We start from the raw sequence: 22357 nt of genomic DNA on the forward strand, positions 1-22357 counted from the left end.
GCCTTCCTCATGGAAACCCTGTACTTGTTTCACATCACTTAGCTAACACAGCTATGTTGTGTTAAACTTTGCTTTCCATATTAACTTTCACATGCACAGCTGATGCTGGGATGAAGATTTCTCAAGGCACTTCCCAGGCTGGAATCATGGCCAAGCATTCAGCACACACCTGGAGGAGCAGACAGCAACCTCCTTTCTTCAGGACTGTTAACAGTTGTTGCACTGAAGTCTCCCAGGTCCAGAACACAGTATCAAGTGAGCAGGGAGTTGCCATGATGAAAAAACACAAATACACCTATGTCCTACTGAGAAAAGGCATAATTAGCAGTGTTACACTGCAAAAGGGATCTTCATGAGCTCTGCTCAGTTTTTACAAAGGAGAAAAAAAAAAATCCACAAAACTTTGTTGCAACTAGGTATCAGTTGCTGCCTCAGTTTTTATTTATTTTAACCAGTCTGAATCATCTCTCAAACCTTGCAATCTTCTGTGGATACTACTGAAAATTATATCCCTTTCTCTTACAAATTTAACACTGTGTTAGCAGACTTCAAGCACTATCTGTAGCTTACGAGGCAAACTCACTCCTTAGCTTTTTAGAGTCCTTGAAAGTCAAAACCTTTGCTTTGCATGCAAGAAACTGTCTACTCCAAATAACAGGTCTGCATCACTCTTATTTTTCCCCCCTTATTTTTAAATGCATTCCAACTTCCCTGGTTTTAGGTCAGTTTCTCATTAATTTCAACAAATACATTTACAAAAGAATTCTGTATTAGAAGGGGAAGTAGGCACATAAAGAACAAATAACATGAAAAGGAGAAAAGAAATTGAAGCTTTTTATATCGCTCTACTGCTGAGTTTCCAGGACTGTTCCTTGGAATAAAATGCCTAATAAAAGCAGTTATTTAACATTTATGGTAGGAAAAAATAAGAGCAAAAGAAAGAGCTTGAGGAGTCTTGAAAAAAACCATCTTAAATAAAACAACTGCTAGCTACACCTGCTGTGGCAACAAGGATAAATTCTACATCAATGACATTTATTTTCATTGAAGAGACTACAAGTGGGGGAAAAAAGACCATAGACAAAATTAGTACTTAAATTGTCTATAGAACTTACTGTCTTATTTTAACCTAGTAGTTTATGTCCTGAAAAGGTATTGTGGTACTTTCTTCTGTCATTGACTTGCACCTCTATTGTCCCTACTTATTAGTTTTATGTAGCTAATTAAGTGGAAATCAAAATGAATTTCAGAAATTTATGCATCATCAACAGAACTTTTAATTAAAACCTTGTTGCTTTCAAATGTCAACAATGACTAGGCAGCGAGATACTTTTTTGAGGTTACTCATTTGGGTGGAAGACAAGCTTAGCATGGTAATACTGTTTTTAATACTCTCAGCTAAAAGCAACTGCAAAATTATATGTTACAGTAACATTAAAAAAACCCATAATCCGTAGAGCTGTGAAGCATGAATCAGAAAGATTCACTTAAGATAATTCTAAGATGGCAAAGGATTACTGCAGCTTGTATTTTTCACTTGTATGACATGCAATAACCATTGGAGCCCACAGCTGGCACATCTTTGTTAAAAACGAGAAAGAAACATTAAGCTTCCAAGGCTGGTAGGGATACAAAAAGTCCAATTTGTTCAGGAGTAAGAGGGAAAAAAACAAACCAGCAGAGAAACCATGGCAGGCAGATGCAGAATTGCCACGTGTTTGATCTATTGTGTTTGTGCACTTGAGGTACAAGTGCACAGCTGCCACGTTTCATGTTTGACAACTCACCCCATAAAGCAGTAGCATCAAACCTCTCCATAAAGCTCCAGAGTTCATTCTCCTGACTCACTGGCCAAGAGGAGGGCCTTGCTCCCTGGCAGACAATTTAAGGGCAATGATGAACAAACTCTTTCCCAATCATAAAATGCAGTGTCTTACTCTTTCTAGCAAACACACGTCGCATCTGAGATTAGCTCAGTGGCTGAATCATCACTGTCCCCCAACAAAGGCTGGGTGCTGACCGAGGCACAAAGAGTGCTGATCTGTTGCTCCACGCTTCTTACTGAAAAAAAAAGCTTAAGGATTACCATGAATGAAAACCAGACCCACGACAGCCGCTGAAATGTTAATACTCTTTATTTTGTGCATTACTGTAGGCTGTGTAACATTACAGCTGCATGTCAGCAGACATACCTGGATCACTATCATCCAGGAATTGTGCTCCCACAGGAATCCTAAGGCAGGGCTGTCCCAGCAGAGCGGGAGGCTGGGCCTGCGGGCCCTGGGAGCACCGGCTCTCATTCACCCCCGTGCTTACGGCGGTATTTCGCTGATCCGGGACGCCGGCTGGGGGGCAGCTGGTGCCAGCGGGCGCTCGGGCGGGCACACCGGGAGCCCCTCACGCCGCATCACCGCGCCCCGGGCGCGCCGCCACTGCCACCCCTGCCAGCCCGGGAGCCACCGCCGCGCTCACAGCGCGCGGAGGTTTGAACTGCGCCGGCCACCGTACGGGGGAGGTGCCACTGCCGCTTCCGCGAGAGGTGGCCTCCGCTGCGCATGGAGGAGCTGCCAGTCGTCGTTGTCCTGCTCCTCCTCCTCTCCTTACTGCTTGTCCCGTTGGTACTCCTGGGCAGGAGGCCCCGCGGTCGGCGGACGCCTCCGTTCAGTCTCCTGGTGGTGGCCGGCTCTGGTGAGTGGAGGTTGCCGCCAGCGGGAGAGGGCGGCGCTGTAGAGCTGTCACTCCACATTCTTGGAACTACGAGTCCCGGCATGCAGCGCGACAGGCGGCTATCGCAGCGGCGCCGCTATGCCCTGGTGCATGCCGGGAGTTGTAGTCGCGGTTGCGTGTGTCAGGAGCCGGTGCCGGGTGTCCTCGGCGCCGCCGCCGCCTGCCTTCGGTTGTTTCGGTTCTCCGTTTGAGTCATTGTTTCGCGTTTCACCAAAGTCACGCACGGAGGGCTCGATAAACCGGAGCAGGAGGGAGCAGTGAGCTGCCCGGTGTTGTGGCCGAAGAGTGCTGATGGCGATGCCGCACGGCGTTCCCAGGGCTGGCGCGGCCCGTTCGGACGTGGCGTTTGGCGATCCGCCCAAAGCGCGTCGCTGTCAGTCACCCGCAGGAGTCGCACGTGGATCTGTGGGAGACAAGAACGTCACCCCTCGCTAAAGGGGGTGTACACATCTGCTGCTCCTTGTTACCTTGTTATTAGAGTTGAAGGGCAATTAATTTACCTCAAAAATTTTATTTGAAAAATTTGCAGTTGACAAATACAGGCCAGCTGTGATTTCAGGACCTCAGTATTCTTTTGGTTTTTGTACACTAACTAATTCAGTAAAAATTCTAAGATCTTTCTGCATCTGAGTTTGACTGAAAGGTTTATAATTCATCAGATCACCTTTACTTCCACTAGGGCTGGAAATGTATGATTTTTCCTTCAGTCCTTTGGAATCTAGTTGGTCTGTATCAAAAGAATACTTCCACTGTACATAAGCTTACCAGGCGAAATAATACATATCAGTTAAGATTCATGTAATGTTCAAACCTATTCTTTGAGACTTTTAAGTAGAAATCTCCTGCTCTTCTGTGAGTGCCCAGCTGATTGCAATAAAATTTGTGAAACCTTTAACAAACATGACTCAGGAGAAAGTATCTCCAAACATATTTGAAAAATACCACATGAAATTGAATGGAAAAGTGGCAAAGTCTAGTGCAATGCTGCAACATAGTTCTCCTTGTTGTCAGTTTAACCTGTGCAAAAAAGGTCTCTTGGGAGCCTAGTGACAGAGCAGCAGGAGGCAGTAGGAACTCATTTAGTTTCCTGTTTTGTCTGCACCTTCCAGCAGGGTGAAAAGCAGCAATCCAATAAACACTTACATTATGTATTATGGGTGTGGTTTCATGTTGGTCTGATGCAGTTTAACAGATAAAAGGTGAGACTGCTCCATTTTACCTACACACACAATCATCTTCCTTCTCCTTCCTTCCACTCCTACACTATCTCTCTAACTGCTTTTCAGGAAACTCAAATGACCAAAAAAAAAAAAAAAAGGAAAAAAATTTGCCAGCTCCCAAAAAGCACAGCATGTACATTCTCCCCTTCTCCCTGGTTTAGTGCCAGTTTCAGTTTAGCTCTGGAGCAGAGTGACCCTGCAGTTAGGGGGTTGTGAAGGCCTGTCCAAGGGCAGTGCTCAGAGCAGGACTGTTTGTTCTGTCAGCACCCAGCAGCTGCTGGGGCTGCCAGTGACCCTGCTGGGGCTGCAGGGTGACACTGCTGGGGCTGCCAGTGACCCTGCTGGGGCTGCCAGTGACCCTGCTGGGGCTGCAGGGTGACCCTGCTGGGGCTGCCACTGCTGGGGCTGGTTTTGGTGTGGTGAGCTGGGCTAGCACAGCCCTGCTCTGGCAGTCACAGCTCTGGCACAGGGGCAGTTCTGCTTCCAGGGTGCAGCTCTGAGCCACATCCTGCCCAGCTTCATTCTGTCCCCTGCCCCATGGGGTGGCCTTTGAGCACAGTGTCTCTTTGCCCAGTTGTTCTGCATTGGGTACAGGACATTAAACACAAACGTCAGACTCCTGTGTGACCCTGGTTCAATCCCATTTCACTGGAAAATGTCCATCATGCCACTTCCCTGGGAGCTGAGTTCCCTCCATGCTATTTAAACAGTCTCAGCCATTCTCTAGTTGAATCCTTTGCTCTCAGAAGATACTTTCTCACTGGTAATAGTAATACTAATATGCTTTAAAATGAAAAGTAGGCGATTCAGCTGAAGAAATGGAAAGTTAAAAATTTTTTCACATACTAATTGCAGTTTGTTTTGTTTTACAGGTGGGCACACAACAGAAATCCTGAGGTTACTTAGCTGCTTGTCAGAGTCATACTCTCCTAGACATTATGTTTTGGCAGACTCAGATAAAATGAGTGAAGCTAAAATACGTTCTTTTGAACAAAAAAGGGCTGAAACATTCTCCAAGTCCCAGGTAACTTGTTGAATACTCATGTAAGAAAAATTATCTTGACATTCTAGTTCAAGGCAACTTAGAAATGATGCTTTGAAAGGACATTTATACAAGTGTTACTTGTAGCTGTAAGAATACTGGGGCAAAAATATTGCAGAGGGCTTTTTTTTTTCCAGTTTGGCATTTCCCTCAGTGAAACACAGTATTTCTTTGAAAGAAATGTTATATAAAAATATTTTATCTGAGAAAACTGTAATTTAAATTGTATTGGCTTTGTGTGTTTCTAGACTATGTCTTGATTGTATTTTTAAAATGGAGTATTAAGTGTGTGTTTAAAAGGGATGCAAGGCCTCAATGTCAGTTTTCTGCCTGATGACTGGAGCAAATGCTGAACTCCTAAAAGTCATGGAAAAGTCATTAAAATATCTTGTTTATTTTTTTCTCAGATGTTTGCTTGCTGTCAGCTAGTTTGAGTAACAGACAGCAGCATAACTACTTACCTAAAGTGTGATCTGACATCCAGTGAAATTAGTAGAAAGTAGTAGTGGAATAAGTACAATGGTAAAGAAATGTTCTGACTAGAAAAATGTAAGTTCTTTTGAGCAAGTAGTACAACACACAGTAAATGAATTATTAGCACAGTGTTGATTTAATCTGGTGTGTTTCCATTGTTTTCAACAGTGTTGTTGGGGCAAAAGAATATTCTGATTTTCAGAATAAACCCTTTTAATGTAAGGCAACTACTGCTAAGGTGAACACAGGCTCACTAAGGAATATTTTTAAGCCTTTTTACCACAACTTTCACATCTTATTCTGCACCAAGGACAAATGTTTAGTAAAGTGACCTGAGGTATTCCCTGTAAGAGACATCTTGTTGGGTAAATAGCCATTCACACAGTGAAATTCACTTACCTGAACAATGTCCAACCCTAAGTTTAGATTTCTTAAAGACACATATTTTCGGTATTAAAAGGTTATGTGGTTTTCATAGCTCACTTATTTTTGCTAAGCAGCTTCTCTTTTATAACTTCTCCAACTACTAACAGATCCTGTAGTATATTTTCCCTCAACACTGAAAGCCAGAGGAACATTTTTGGCTGCATCTGAATTTGATGTCTGGATAACAGATGCTCATTTTCCTTTGACCATTCTCTTGATACTGAGCAAAAGTATTTAGAGTGAAAATGAAAGATAAATTTTGGAAAGTAAATATCACATGCCTGTAACATATATTGCTAGATTTCAGAGTGTTGTTTTATACACACACAGTGTGTGTTTTGTTATTGGGGAGTGACTGGAGATCATCAGACATTTAAAAATTGTGCTTAGTAGCTTCTTGCAGCTTTGCATAAACCAAAGGAAGAAGTATAAATGCTTCAACACATGGTCATTCCCTTCCTCATCCTGTTAAGGAAGTAGATTTTTCCAGAATTAGGGACCAGATGGAAGAAAAATTACAACAATGATGTAACAGAAAACCAGTGATGTAAAAGAAAATTAAACACACATACCTCCCCACCCCTCCAAATATTTTTCTTTTTGATCTGTAGTCTAGCTCTGTGCTAACAGCTATTCAGGGAGAAGGAAAGAAAGCAAGCCAGAATGAGCATTGTGCTTACAAGAAGAAAAATGCTACACCTCCACCCACTAAGTCTCTTGAAAAAGAAATAAAAAATGCCTCCTTATGAAAAGTCTCTGGTCCTGCTATCACTGGCCTCTTTGTTCTCTGTTTCCCCCTACCTCTAACCACAACTATTCCACATGGATGCCCCCAGAGCTGTTACTCAGGGATCTTTCTATGCTCATGGAGAACCTGTTACAGCTGCTGACAACATCAGGTTCATCTGAATAGTTCCACTGGACCCTGATCTACCTAAAACCACCTTATCATACCCATATTTCTTGCAGGGCTGAGTGCTATGCAAGGGTCTTAACTCCACTTAGAACATTTCTTTTTAGCACCTGAACTCTTCCAAAGCTTTAAGAGACAGAGGCAGTGATAACCAGAAACCTGTTGAATAAGGAGCAGGGGGCATGTTTATTTTTCCATATTCTGTTGTCAGAGTAATGCAATCAGAGTTTCAACACCTGCAAATAAAACATAAAAAAATCAGTTTGTAACATCTGTTAATGCCTTCCACTATCACAGCTATTAAAGAAACATATCACAGTGAAACAGGATAATCTCAATCAAGAAAATTAACGTTCAGCATTTGTACAGTAATTGATTGTATTTACTATACAGCTTTTGTTGACATCCTCTTTCAGGGGTACAGATCACCAGTACTAAGCTATGACAATTAGCAATGTGTATGGGTGAAGTAACTGGGCAATTTTCAGTATTTAGAGTTCTCACACCCCATGTAAGTTCTGCCATAGTGGTGGTGATCTGGTGTCCCATGTGATGTAACAACCACTGTCTGCATGTCAGCATCACTGAGCACTGCACTGCAGCCACTACATTTGTCTTTCATTAAAACAGTCTAACCTGTCCTTGGCATCAGGAGTGCCTCTGAGTAGCAATAATTCTTAGGTGGAGCTCCTCTCCATTGAGGTAAAGGCACCTGTGAGGAGGGCAGGCAGCCTAACAGCTGCTCCCAGAGCTTAAACACAAAAGGAAAACATCCTTGCTTTATTGATTTTATACCTTTTATACACAGTGAATAATCTTCATTTAGGGAAAGAACAAAGAAAAGTTACTTGTTTACCTGCTTTTTATTTAATGATAAGATTTTCTTCCCTGTTCCTTTATGCACATATGTTGCATTTTGAATGTGCACCGTGCATCCCTTTAGAATGCTCCCCGTGTTCTCGTTTAGAGGATGGTGAGGGTGGTTGGTGAGGGCGCCCCGCGGGCTGGAGCGGAGCGCAGCCGGGGGTGGGTGGATGGATGGATGGATGGAAGGATGGAAGGATGGAAGGATGGAAGGATGGAAGGATGGAAGGATGGATGGATGGATGGATGGATGGATGGATGGATGGATGGATGGATGGATGGATGGATGGATGGATGGATGGATGGATGGATGGATGCGAAGGCAGCGCAGCCCGCCAGGTGCCGCCCTCGCCCGGCGCTGCCGGGACGGGAATGCACCGCAGCACCGGCTCCAGCCTTTCTCGGTGCTTTGTACTTTACTGGATACTTTTTATACAAGCGTTTCCAAACTAGACTAAGAAAAGTAAAAACAGAAAGGTTGGCACAGATAGATCGGTAAGAAGGAGCCGCAGCGTTCTCAGGGAAGTCACAGCTCTGCTCCTCGTGCTCTTTTGCAGTTCAGCCTTGATCGCATTCCCAGGAGCCGGGAGGTTAGGCAGTCCTGGATCTCCTCTGTGCTAACAACACTCTACTCCATCCTTTACTCTCTGCCTCTGACCTACAAACGGAAACCAGATTTGGTAGGTAAAGACAATTTTAATTTATTGAGAACTTGCTAATCTGCATCATGAAAGTGTTTGGTATATGCAGAATAGACTGCATCTCATACGTATGCTTAGGTTTACAATTCACAGGAAAACTATTTTTAATGTTAAATTAAATATAGCAGCAATAATCAAGAAAGAGAGAACAGGTTGCACTGCTGGTGAATTAGAATAGCAAATACCAGTTTTCCCTCTCAAAGTTTGCAAGTAACTTCAGAGAGTCACTCCCTTGTTGTGCTGGTAGAGCTAGCAAAAACAAGACTGCTGCTTCCTGATAATATCTCTTCAGGATTGCAGCAGCACAAACTATGCCTGAAAGCCTGGTTATCCTGTTGGCTGGACTTGCTTATAAAATGATATGACCAGTCTGGCACAGACAGGTTCAGACCAGCACAAATATATACAGGTTCAGTTCTTGTGCTTACATGGACTTTTGAGCTACAATGCATATTTATTTAGTCTTTGGCTGACTGGCATTAGTTATCTTGTCTAATGACAAAAAGCATCACTGCTGAAGTAGCAACTCCTCACCACTTTAGTAGTTTTTTTCAAGCTGCTCAGAAAACTGCACTCTCATGCTAATTACATTTATTTAAAAGTATTCCACACACTTAAGTCAGAAGCATTCAGGGTTGTCAGATGGTAGGACTACAATGGAGATACTCAATCAAGAAAGTTTTGTATTAACACAAAAGGTAGTGCACTGGTGTCCTAGCTTTAAGTCTTACAATTTTGTAAGAAAAAATTTGGTTACAGCTGGCTTTTTGCTAGAGTTGTTGTCCTCTTAAGGAGTCAATAATCTAAACTTGATGTTTTTTTAAAATAGCGTTAACTTAGCAGAACTTCAAATTAATACTTTATGAAGTTTAAAATATTCAAATGAAACATATAAATACTGCTGCAGTTACAAGGTTTTTTCATAATTTAGTAGTAGCATCTATTCACACAGATATTTGTAAGGAGACAGATGTTTGTAAGGAGACTTTTTTTAAAATCCTTCTGTGAACTGTATGGCTAATTCTAAAGAGGCTTTTTAATGTTTGTGGTATTTTGAATGTTTAGAGAGGCTGCTGTGAATAATGTGATCTCATTTACTTCAATAGTACTGGTCAGTTCCTGTCAGATCAAAGCTACTTGCTTACTGGACTTTTCAAACAGTTTAGTGTGCAGAACAACAGAAGTAGGTTTTTTTGGAAGTTACTGTTTTTCAAGCCTATTCTGAAAACTGGAAATAAAACTGGGAGAGGGGAAAAGGTGGCATGCTATTCTTTCTATAGTGGTTTTGGTTGGGGCTGTGGTAATAGTCAAGTTTGTGTACATGAGCACTCAGAGAAAAATGTGAGTAACACATTTAGTAATCACTTTGCTACACCACTGTGTTATGTTCATATATATTTCTTTTTTATTTATTGCAAAAGAAATTGATTGCAAAAATCTCACGGCGTAGCTTAATAAATGAAGCAGGAAGTTACTAATCTAATTCCATGTTTTCTGTTTACCAAAGGAATTTAAAGTGACAGTGAGACTTACACAGAGTTATTAGAAATGGTGTTGGAGTTGATAAACTGTGATAAGCTGTCAGAAGATTTGTGAAAACACTTGTGCTTGTAAAATTAAGAATATGTTTTAGCAAGGCCTTTGCAGTGCTTAAGGTAACCCCTGTCTCAAAATGAGACCCAAAGAGTCTTAATCCATGGTTAAAGAGCTGGAGGGGAAGGCAACCCCAATTACTTTTTGTCAGGGGCTATTATCAACCAAAATAGCAGCTGGCAGAAGCATCCCAGGCATTATGGCAAATCATGTACACTTGAAAGCTGCTTACATACTAATACTTGTATGAATGTCTTAGTTTAAGAATTCTGAAAAATATAATAACTCAGAAAGCTGCAAAGATTTTTGAAACACTTATCCAAGGAGACTGGTTCAGGGATTAAAATGCCTCACATTGCCAATGAAAAGACTGTATGGTATGTGAAACAACTGGTAGTATTTAATTGCCTTTCAACAAACATGTGAATTGAAACTCACCCTACCCTTGGCAAAATGTAATGCTTGGTAATGTAAAGAACTAGAAAGGCTGGGACAAATGCTGGCATTCACGGGACTCATCTATAGCTTTTGGCATGGAAATCAACAACCAAGTTTAGAAACAAGCACAGTATTACATCATGCTGAGAGCTTCATATTCTTAAACAGGACAGCTCATGAGTGCTGTACATTTTCAGTCTAGACACTGGGTTTGTTTAACTGCAGGAGGGAAAGACAACTCTGAGTTACTTCTAAGTCATTTGTATGTATGAGTGATCCCCAAATCCTTACACTTGCTTTCAGGCTTGTCAGAAATACATGTATGTATGAAAGAATGACTGAAGTCTTTTCTAGGCAGCCAAAAGCTAGAGAAGCACAGAAGTGTTGCAGTTGTCAAGAAATGCAGGACAAGAGAAATACTGCAGAGAGAGCCCAAAACCATTAGGTGCACAAAGGCAAGATTTGGAACAGATATGCTACTTATGCCGACCTAAGCCTGTCTGTGGAGTGCAAATAGCTGCAAAAGGGAAACAGCAAACCCAGCTGCACAGGAGTTACTTGATGAGCACTTGTTATGTGCTTTACTTCATGAGCACTGTGTCCCTTTTGTATCTCACACTGATCTGGCAAAGCTTCTTGGTTTACTTTGCCTGAGAAATCAGTTCCATCTAACCCTTCTTCAAGATAATAAGTTCAGGAAGAACTGAACAACTCCCAGGAGATCTTTGCTGTCTTGCAGGACTTGACCCAGGCTTGAAGTGGCCTCCAGAGAGTTTAAGAAATGCAACAGTTAGCTTACATTGTTGTTCAGCTTGAGATCATCTCCAGGAGGCCCATTTCTGAGTTGTGAACATCTGTGCTCTGCAGAGTTAAGTCCCTTTGGAGATATTAAGCCAAGTAACAATTAAGATGTCAGAAGTGATGATTGGCTTGTGTTTCTATAGCCAAGAATTATAGAAATATAAGCGTCAGAGTGTTTTGCAGGTGAATGTATGGTGGGCAGTTTTTATCTGCCTTAGATAGGTTTCCTATACAGAAGCCTGAAATTCCAGGGGAGGAAAGGCTTGTGCCAGCACTCACTGCCTACACCCACCTTCCCCCAGAAAAGCTTTTAAAACCATTCATCAGCTGCAGCCAGATTTAGCATGCAGTCTAAGAGACTGCAAATTCCTACCATGAAAACAGGCAGCTGGTCAGAGAAGAGAGATTTTTGTTGTCTTCATTGAGAGAAAGGATAGGAAGAAACATAAAACCAGAATAAGACCTTATAAGATCTATTATCTAGAAAAGGATGCAAATCCTTCTCATTTACAGAAAATTACACAAGCTGCAAAGAGATTTTTTTCAAAAGATAATTACTGCATCTTCCATGGATTATTTGAGATACAAGAAGGACTAAACTAAAGGTACATCTTTGATATGCTTGAAGTCAGTCAGTAGATACAAGTTCAGAGGAAGCTGGTGTTCAGTTCTCTTGCTTACAGAACCCTTGTCCTTGAGCCAGTTTGCCAACTAAGTTTTCAGGTGATCTTGCCTTTGGTCTCGATCATGATTACCCTGCTCATTCTGGCATACCTGAAATCCAAACTGAAAACAAAGGATGTGCACCTACCACACAGCAGAAGCTGCAAAATATTGTATCCAGTACTTGTTTTCAGCCATAGTTGGGTTGTGTAATTGGATCAGTGATTTGTGATCCTTTTATACAATTAAATTTCGTCTACAGTTGTGCAGAAATGCTATATAAAGCTCCATTCATTAGTAGATTGCACATCCTGGACCCTGAGGACCAGATTTTTTTTCCATTTCTGGAGACACTTCTCAACAGTTCCTAGTGCTTCAAGGCTCTACAGAGCCTGAAATAAGTAGATATTTTCAGATGACTGGTATTTGGAAAAACCTGGGTTAAATCAGGCTAAGAAGGCAGTCCTCCCACTTTAGGGCCTCCTTCCTGTGGGAAGTCTGTAGTAGGTTTACATTTGCACAGCAAGTACGTGCTCTGCTGTCAGAGAACCAGTCTCTCCTTTTTGAACTTCTACAAAGAAGTCAGAAACCTGCACAGCTCATCATGCTGGTAACAATCACCTCTTCTTTTATGACTGCACATCCCATCACACATGCCTGCTCCCCTGACTGGTTAAACTGACTGAGGCAGCTTCTGGTTACAGAAGTGTTTGCACAGTAAGCTAAATGAAAGGAGATCATTATTTCATTTAGCTAAGATTTTCCATTCTTTGTGCCCTGCCCAAAAAGTCTGAAGTTCATAACACTCTCACAAATTACTGTGACAAATAGTAAGTTATTGTCCCTTATATCACGGTTCTAATTGGAACTTGGTGGAAAGCTACAAGATCTGGGTGGTGGCATTTTTTTCTTTATTCATTTTATAACAAGTGACCTTTGTATAATACAATATTAGGACTATCTGCTGCATTCTTTTGTGCACTGAATCTTTCCACAGTGTTTTGAACCAGACTGACTGTATGTCTGATCTACTGATGTTCTTCTAGGATCAAAACAGTCAAAATAAGCAAGAGGAAGAACACTGGATTAAGAACTTCAGTGATACAATTTTTTTCAGCTAAAAAGAAAAAGTGAAGGCATCAAAATTTAACTTCTCAGTGTTGATGAAAATGAGTCTTATTTACTCCTCTTAGCTTATGTACTGGGTACAGCTACCCTGTGCTGAGCAGAGATAAAATATCTGAAGCTATTCCAGTCAGCTGGCTCAAAGCTGTTGTAGCTCTGCCCTTTCTGTGACTGCTAATTAGACTTGCCTATAGACACTCCTTTTCAGAGGGAGGACAGGAGTAGCAGCAAAGATGGACTGAGATCTTAGCTTAGATTTAAGGAGGCATTTTTAGACGTAAAAGAGTCTTAACCCATCAGCTGTCAGGTTCATTATGACCCTAATGAACACCCTGGTCACACTTCCATGTATGTTATAAAGCATAACAGTCTTGCTAAATCTAACCACTGGTATGCAGAGACAGACTGCCAACACCTCTAGGTTTTACACTGTGAAGTTATTTCAGGCAGGTATTTGATGCACATTCTTGCTATACCAACTTCTGTGATTAGGCAGAGCCCAAGAGATGTTTTAGGAACATTGAAATATCATGTTTGGTAACCTAAAATACTACTTTCAAGTTGAAGTTAAACAAATGCCTGATTAATGAAAGACACACCAAGATTTGCAATTAAGGGCTCATTTTAAGCCACTAGTAATAATATATGAGGTATATTTGAAACTCCTTGGATTTAATTTCTCCTTTCAAGTAGAAGCAGGCTACTAGAATAAGCAGTACTTTTTATATGAGGAGGTATCAAAGTTATTTGTAAAGAGGCTCTAAAAGATTGGATGGTATTTCTCATGGTGACCAAGAGACTGTGGGCAGGTTCACTAGTGTTGTAGCTAGAGATGTAGTTCAGTAACTACCCTTTAATTTACTTGGAAAGGCTTTTTACTGAATTCTTTTATGACCAGCTTTTTCATCTACACTAGGTCAAATTTCCTCTACTTCCTACTATTTTGTCAGCAGCAATAAACCACATACCCACTCCATAGTAATGTAGGTAGGGAGTTAGTTTATTCTCCACCCTGTATCTGCTTTGGTAATCTTGTTCTTTTTAACCAACTTATCCATCTCCCACAATTTCTCAAAAGACTCAATGGCTGTTTTTTGGTCCCACTGACAGCCTGTGTGTTCATGTAATGTTTTAATAACCAACATCAACATTTTCACAGATTTGAGCCTTAGTACCAGTCTCTCAGCTGTCATTTATTATTATTTTTAATTGATCAATCTATGTTTCTGATTTTACATTTGGCAACTGGGCTGGGAAGTATGCTGATGGAAACTACTATTCCAGAGACCTTTAAATCCCAATGACAAACCTGTCACCTGGCTTACAGGGGCAGTTAGGTATGGTGCCTAAGGTTAGACTCCTTAGAAAAAATTAAAGCCTGCTTGTTTCTATAGGCATCCAAATGAAGATTCTCAGACCTTCCTCACTAAGCTGTTGCCTAACTTCTGACACTCTTAATGACCCCAATCATATCTTTTCTTTTCATCAGTAAAGCCCTTGGGCACACCCACAAGCAGACCTGAGCTGTTTTAAGTCTTTACAGTGTCAAATAGCCACATGCATAGCTGAGCTCCTGTGCCCTGCTGAAATCCAGGTGCTGGGAGCTTCCCAGGTTGCTTTGTATTCTGAGGCTGATGTAGATCACATCAACTGGGCCTCTTCCCTTGTCTCTTGCCCCTGAGCAAGTGGGTTGATAACTCTGGTCAGACCTAGAAGGCAGAGGTGGCAGTGCCTAATGCTGTTAGGTTTAAATCCTTAGATCTAGTTCCTAGTGGTTTTGCAGAAGCTCTCCTTTTCTCCCCTAGAAAAATCCACTAGGTAGGATTTCTCTCTCTCTCTCTATCCCCAAAGCTTTAGCAAGTGAGAGCTATATAAAAGGTGATGCTTCCCAATCTATTTTGTCCTATGGTGAAAGTAATACTCAGAAACAAATAGAACCCCAGCTGTGTAGTGTGCTAATTTAAGTCCTTGCTCTTCCACTGTCTCTTCCCCACTCTGGCATTCACTAATCTTATTTATTGTGGTTAGGTAATCTGCCTGTAGGACCACACATGTCTCTGCTTGTTTTGAAGAGCACCTCACTTACTGGCTGTGTTGTATGATAATAACAACTATTGTACCAGTGAGATCCAGAGGGGTTTTCATGGCAGTGCTACAACCTACAGCTCCTGACCAGCCTGAACACAAGCTGTTGCTGTAGGACACCATAACTGCCTTCTTGCACAATTCAAGGGATTTAGACAATAGAAGGTAAAAGTGTACCCAGGTATAATTCAGTTCTACCTTAATTACCTGATTTACATCAGACTACACAGCTAGCTTTTGGCTTTTTTTCTTGTCCTGCCTTGCATTCTACAGGTAAGTTCAAACAGAAAATAGGGTGTGAAGTTTTAGCTGGTTTTATATGCAGGTGGTGGAGGAAAGTGAACTGGATAAGATCTTCAATCTTCAAAAAGAATAAACCAGTAGGTAGTCTAATGACCTTTCTGTTGTGCAAACAGAACCCGAACTTCTTCTTTCTCTCCATCAATAACAATAATAAGGAATTGCTGAAAAAGGTTCCTGCCTTTTTTTGACTGTAAAAAGTATTAACAATTCTAAGCTATTTTTTCTCAATGTTTAAAACTTGAATTTTCAGATATACTAAAGAGCAAGAATATCAAAAGCTTCCATAAGAACACTCCCTCTCAACATGCTTAAGTATTTGAGTGTGAAGTGTTTGAAATAGTAGTATAATATTAAAGCCAAGCAAGGGCTGATGAGCTCATGAGATGCTGCAATTTACATAGCAGAATACAAATTAATTCATTGCAGATTCTCTCTTCTTGTGCCACAAAAGCAACCACCTCCCCCAACAAAACAAAAAAAAAAAAAAAAAAAACAAAAAAAAACAACACCTCAAACAAACAAATTCATTATTCCTATAACATAGGAATATCTAATAGATTTTTTCCTACATTGTTAAAAAGTCAGTTTTGCATAGCAGTTAAAAGGTAGGACTTGCATAGATATGGACCATTCAGTTAACCCACTTTGGTCCATTTTGTATCACTCCACTTGCCTTTGCCTCTTTTAGTAGCTGTCTATCCACCACCTCCCATTCCCTTAGTCTTACCTCCAGGTGCTCAGCACTGTGGAGCAGAGAGCAGTACCAGAGTGAAGGAGGCTTGAGCAGTGTCCTGAAGGTACTCCAAGAGGCAGCTCTGTGCCAGGTAAGCAGCACAGCCTTCATTTCACTCATGCACATCCCCACACCACCATCCTCCCCAGCCCCAGGGAGCAGGGCAGTTTTTCTGCTCTTGACCAGGTGACAAAAGGCCAATGTCTGCACAAGTCATTAAGGAGAACAGCAGGTGCTGCCAGTTTCCTATGCAAAGCAAATCACAAATTAGTTTTCCACTTTCTACTAATTTTAGAGGGACTTACATTGTCCTCCTTTTGATTGTTGTAATTTGGGAACATTAGTACTTAAACACTTGTTCTTTAAAAGATGTGCAGCAATTGTATGTTTACATACTTATGTGAAAACTGCAAGCTTACTGCTTTACTCATTTTTGCTTTGACTAGTGACATTTAATCCCAGTGAAGCTGCAAGCTCTGCTTTCAGTGTTTTCCATGGTAAATGTCACTCTGCTACAGTGCTGCATTCACCAACTCTAAAGTAGCTTTTATCAGCAGTGGTGCCATGTGCCAGTGTTCCCAGTGTTCCCAGACTGCTGGCTTAGCTTATTTTCCTTCAACAGCTGTGGAAAATATCTGAAAAACAAGAAGGCAAGAACTATTCCATTTTTATATAAAAGAGATTAAAAGGAAACTAGAGTTATAGAGTTGCTGAAGATAAATGCTGCATTCTGATCCTTTACTTTCAGACTTCCATTAATATAAAGTTTGATTAGTTCAGAGTACTGTTTAGAGTTTGGTTAGATTGAATTGGCAGAGAATTTTAGTAAGTAGGACTTTGTTTATAGACTGAAGTGTGAGCCCAGGCAGCCAGTGAGCCAATTTAACAGTGAGCTGGACACTTCCTTGCATTAGAGGTGCATATAAATGGTGTAGAGAGAGCTGTAGTACTGGCTTCTGGAATAATCCCTTAGAGCTTGGCAACAAAGTAGGAACCCCTAGTGACCAGGAAAGTCCTTGGACAATTGCAGCTCAAGAGGTTGGCAAACAAAAGTGGCACAGAAATTGTCTTTAGCCCCCTTTTCCCCTATCTGCTGCCTCATTAAGGAAGGCTGAACTCAGAGATTTTCAGAGACATATCTCATGCAACACAAATATTCTACAGGCAGCCTTGTAGCTAAAGTAAATAGTCATTGAGGGAAACAGATAATTGTAAATAGATACTTAAAGGAAAGACCCTCAATAGCTGCTTGACCTTGTAGAGGCCCTGGTCCCTTCTTGTCCAATAGATGCATACTGATGATTGCCATGGGCTTCACTGAGAGACACTGGTATTCTGCTGGTAGGGAAAAGCAAAAGCACTTTTCACGTGGAAGACATCAATCATTCTCCAAAATTTGCTTTTGAATAGAGCTTTGAAATTCACTAGAAGGACTGCTCATCTTTGAGGAAGGTCATTCAGTTCCTTTCCATCTTCCTTTCCAGTCTGTGTACAGGCAGGAGCTGAACAGCAGCATTTCTACCTTACACCTTTTCTTCTTTATAATGTACACATTTGTTTTCTCAGAAGTTCCCCCTGTATTCCTTGAAGAATGTATGATGTTGGACTCCAAGCAGAAGGACCACTTGTTTCCCTTCCTGCTGGCAGTATGAGAGGGAATAAGCAGGACTGGTCAGACCAGATTATTGGAGTGGAATTGCCACTGCAACTGCACAGTTCTAAGCAGGACATGTCTGTAGACACGCACTGAAGGTTAACTGAAGGTTAATTTTTAGTTCTGACTTGCAGGTCACAACCACCAGTTCAGATAGGGATCTGTTTGTGGGCTTCAGCAGGTTTATAACAGTCTGGTTTTGGGGCCAGTGCCTAAATCCAAGGAACATCTATAGTCAGTGTTATGTGAGTATTTTACATACAGAAATCCTATAGAGCCACATCTGCTTTGTCCTGTTTGAACTCATATGTGTAGAAGAGAAAAGAGCAGAGGACATAAATTATGATCTGACCATTTTTTTTTTAAAGATGCCAATCCATAATTTTCCTGATCCTTTCTCCTGCATGCAAGTACTTTTCCATGCAGCAAATGGCCTCTGAGAAGCAGCTTACAAATTATAAACAGTCAGTAGAAAGTATGAACTGAGTGCATCATATCAAAACCTGAATTAAGGAGAAATATTTTATTATTATTTTAATTTTTATTGCTGTCTTTCTGTTTTGTACCTCAAAGTAATAATGGCAGCTCAGTGTGCCTTTAGAGCTACATAGAGGTTCACAAATAGACCCTTTTAGTTATTTCATTACATGATCTTTTGTGAGTACATTTAGTTTGGAATTCATTGTGGCATTTACCTCTGTGTGTGCACCTAGACACAAGGATACCAAAATACCAAAAGGACTGGGCTGCTGGCCAGGCTTAATAAAGGGGAGAAGTAGGATGAAGTCTATGGCTTGATAAAGACCACGATTGTAAAAATTCAGCTTTTTCTAAAATCTGTTCTACAATTCTCAACTTTTGGGCTCAGTAGAATGTTAGGATGGCTACCTGACCTAAATCATACCCACAACTGGTATATTTTGTGTCAGACTGTGGAAAGTAAAGGACCAATGTTTGAGCTTCAATAGTAGATGGAGGCTAAAAGAATGCAGAGCCATTCAAGAAGGAAGACAGCTGGAAGGCTGCCTGAAAACAGGGATGGAAAGAGATGACAAGGTGGGAGACATCTTGGATTGGGTAGAGTGCAGATAAATTGATGGAAAATGATGGCACTGAGGAAAGGACAGGAGAGAGGATGGCAGTAGAACAGAGAGAGGGATGAGGAGCAGTGAGGATACAATATGTGTACTCCAGGTAGCTCTACTAAAGGAAAGGGAAAATGCAGTTTCTGTTCAGCAGTGCACATTTTTGTCTGTTCCCTTAAAGCTGAATTTTGAATAGGAAATCAGTAGTTAGACTATGTTCAACTCACAAAAATAGTAAATAATTTTGGGGAGCTTTAGGTGCTTCTTATGGACTTACTGAAACAGCCCAGATTCTGCAGGGATGCTGGTGGGTTTTACCTGCAGACACAGGAGAACACATTGTTTCCTGTGCCTATAGTTACACTACAGAAACAAATGGTATTGCAAATAGAGATACCTAAACATGTAGCCATGTATCAGTATCCTAGTCAACATTCATGCAAATGAATCAAACTTTCCAGGAAATATGGCAAAATGCATCATTTAGTTAACAGATATGGAAAATTTTCTTTGAAATGCAAAAAGGCAGCATGTGTGGTTGGTTTATGTCCTTACTCACCAAGCCAAATGTATAAAAAACAGATCTTCATTCTCAGTGGATTGTAGAGTAGGATTTAAGGTCCCAGTGTGGATGTGCTTGAAATAATTTTCAGCAGGAGGTTTGAAACCACAGTATACAACTCTGATTTCAAAATTCTAGGATGCAAAGATGATGTGTTCAGCTTCCTAGTTATCTAATGCAAAAATAATACAAAATAAGTATGGCATTGGAAGTTCCAAATTCGAGTGCATGTTGATACCCTTTCAAGATTAAAACTGCATCCAGCATGTTACTTGTAAGGGACTCTGAGAAAACATCAGTGAAGTCTTGCATTAATAAATAGTTCAATTAAGATCAACAATAAAATCAGAACATTTTTAGAAACAGTATTATACTCTGGTCAGATTCTGGTCAGAAAACACAGCATTACAGTCATCACATCCCTATCTAGATTTCTGGAACTATGATCAAGGCAAAGAAGAGGGAGAGAATCCTATAGCACCCTGTAGCACCAAATGTGTTGCTACTTTTAGCTGAGCCAAGGTGCTGCTAACCAGTTTATCAGTGGGATCTTGCCATGAAGGAGGAAAGGAAATGTTCTAAACTAATTGTTACAGCCCTGAAGCAGAGATCCAGATTTTCCCACCCCCACCAGTATAATATCTTTCACAAGCTGGTGAACTTGGAACAAAAAAAAAAGTGAGTTTATGGAGTATAGGGCCATGATTTTATAAAAGAACTCTTTATTTCCATGTAACCCCAGCTGTGCAGAAAAGTGCTGATTACATGGTAGTATTTAAGTTTAGTAAGAAATTTCTTGCCTGAAATCAATTTTGATACCAAGTGGAGTGCCTAATATACCCTGGTTTAAACCCTTTACTTTTAAGCAATCTGTTCTTCAGTTGAGCAATGTCGAAAATTAAAAGAATACTTTCTTTTATTGTTAGCAATTATAACTTAACTTAAAAATGCTCAAAGGACATGACATATTTTTACCACACCTTCCTTCTGTATGCTTTTAACTGTCTCCTAGCATTTACTAAAAATAAAAAATAAAATCTAGCTATACATATCAACTAGTAGATTCTTCTGAAGGTTCTAATTCATCAGCTCATTTTTGATGAACTCTTAAGTGCTTTGCTGACTTAAGTCAAGGTTCAAGAGGTTTATAAGTGGATCCCAGGTTTAATCCTAATTAAATTTCTTTGTCTTTAATACATGCACAGATTTCCTGACTGATACAATACAAAGCTGTGACTGTGAGTGGAAGCTGTTTTGGTTATATACTCATAAGCTAAGGAATTGTAAACTTTTCCTTCATAGAAATAACTGTCTCAGAGGTATTTTCCTCTTTCATTACATGTAAGGAGATATGGTATTTTTGGCAGCTACTATGAAATAATGTTTTGTTTGCCCCTCCCCTCCATCTTTTCCTATTCACCTGCCTTTTCCAAGTTTTTAAAAATAGTTTTGAAATATATTTTTTGTGTACATGTAATGTTAAATGAATTTACACACTTTTAATTCTTTACTGTTTGAAAAAAATCATTCCTTACTTTTGTAATATGTTTCATCTCTTTTAGATATTGTGCAATGGACCAGGAACATGTGTTCCTGTCTGTTTATCTGCTTTTCTTCTTGGCCTCCTACGAGTAAAGAGAACAATCATTGTGTATGTGGAGAGCATCTGCCGTGTGGAAACTTTATCCCTGTCTGGAAAGATTCTTTACTACTTTTCAGATTATTTCATTGTTCAGTGGCCTGAGCTAAAGAAAAAATATCCCAAGTCAGTATATCTTGGTCGAATAGTGTAACAACAGAAGACAAGATCTGAATGGACTCTACAAGCTCCTCACTTGCATTCCTGCAGTAATTTATTTCCAAGAATTCCTGTTAAGAAATTTGGCTGGTACTTATAAATGAGACAATAAAGATTTCTTTACATTTAAGTAAAATTTTTGTGTATTTGTATTTACTGCTATCATGTAGGACAGTACACCAATAAACTCATAGTGGCTCTAAGTCTATCATGTCTCTGTTTTCATCTAGTTTTCCTGCTATGTGAATGGTAATTTTTGTCTACAAATAAATATGGGAATTTGTATAAATGTAACATTTCCTGTAGGGAAACTTTGTGTCATTTTTAAAACTGTAAGCAACCAAGTATTTTTCTAGCACAGCAGACTTTGTTTCCTTTATGCTAGCAGTGAAGTCCCTTGTGAATCCTTAGGGTATAAAGGAAACAGTTATATTAAGTTGCCTTCATGACAGTTTGTACTTTACAGTCTTCCAAAACCCCCAAAGCATTAAACCAGTATCATTTTTCCTCTGGTCTTGTCAAAGCTGTCCTTATAATCCGTTGTGGACCTCTTGAAAATTGTTGCTCACTTCTTAAGATAAATAAAAAGGTGACAAGTGTCATGCTACAGGCACAATACTTACCCGTTTAAGAAGACTTTCTTCAAAGCTTATGTGCAAAAAGCCTTGCTGAATCTACATCAAACAGAGCAAAACTGTCAGCTGGGGAAATTGAACTGGTTCAAGCTCTGAAATAGAGAAAAAAGAATCAGTAATAAGGGAAGGAACAGTTTTCCCCTCTTTTCCTGATACAGTGAATTTGACTTCCAATATATCTTGTTTTCTCATTTTAAGCACCTTACTTTCAACAGTACAATATACACTTAACACTTTGCCATGAAAAGTGGTATCCTGTACACTGGAACAACTTTTGAAAGATATTTTGTTGGCAGTAAGTGTGTGAAAGTGTACTCCAGCATTTCACATTTGTCTGGCAAAATGTAATTCTACAACTATGCCACCTATAAAGCAATATAAACACATCTGTCTGTACACACACACAGAGCTATGTGGCTGGCTACAGAAACATAAAGAAAAAAAGCTGAAAGAAGAGTAGAAACACCCTCCAGAGTGCCCAGGCTGGCTGGTGAAGCCCAGAGCAGCTCCTGCAG

The 22357-nt window shown here is 40.4% G+C and overlaps 1 protein-coding gene and 1 long non-coding RNA gene across 3 annotated transcripts; one reads left to right on the plus strand and one right to left on the minus strand.

The window, feature by feature from the left end:
• Nucleotides 1-2409: 2409 nt before the first annotated feature.
• On the plus strand, nt 2410-21343 carry ALG14 (ALG14 UDP-N-acetylglucosaminyltransferase subunit). 2 transcript variants are annotated; one of them, XM_079313352.1, is made up of 4 exons: nt 2410-2688; nt 4820-4971; nt 8224-8350; nt 20972-21343. In XM_079313352.1, exons 1-4 carry the CDS (start codon nt 2556-2558, stop codon nt 21151-21153), a joined length of 594 nt encoding a protein of 197 aa, XP_079169478.1. In that variant the 5' UTR covers nt 2410-2555; the 3' UTR covers nt 21154-21343. The 2 variants fall into 2 exon arrangements, with proteins under 2 accessions (XP_079169478.1, XP_079169477.1); XM_079313351.1 differs by having other exon boundaries at nt 8224-8346.
• LOC306805534 lies at nt 15326-20963 on the minus strand. Its single transcript, XR_013775240.1, has 2 exons — nt 19407-20963; nt 15326-16354 (listed from the first exon to the last, which is right to left on the minus strand). It is a non-coding gene; the product is annotated as an uncharacterized lncRNA (long non-coding RNA).
• Nucleotides 21344-22357: the final 1014 nt, after the last annotated feature.

The sequence above is a fragment of the Erithacus rubecula genome (assembly GCF_903797595.1).
Source record: "Erithacus rubecula genome assembly, chromosome: 10".
NCBI lineage: Eukaryota > Metazoa > Chordata > Aves > Passeriformes > Muscicapidae > Erithacus > Erithacus rubecula.

Bases quoted from the DNA above. Each gene is read 5' to 3' on its own strand.
- ALG14 (XM_079313351.1), top strand. From the start codon at position 2,556: ATGGAGGAGCTGCCAGTCGTCGTTGTCCTGCTCCTCCTCCTCTCCTTA. The intron at 4,972-8,223 runs GTAACTTGTTGA...GCTCTTTTGCAG, and splicing joins AAACATTCTCCAAGTCCCAG to TTCAGCCTTGATCGCATTCC. The intron at 8,347-20,971 runs GTAGGTAAAGAC...CATCTCTTTTAG, and splicing joins ACAAACGGAAACCAGATTTG to ATATTGTGCAATGGACCAGG.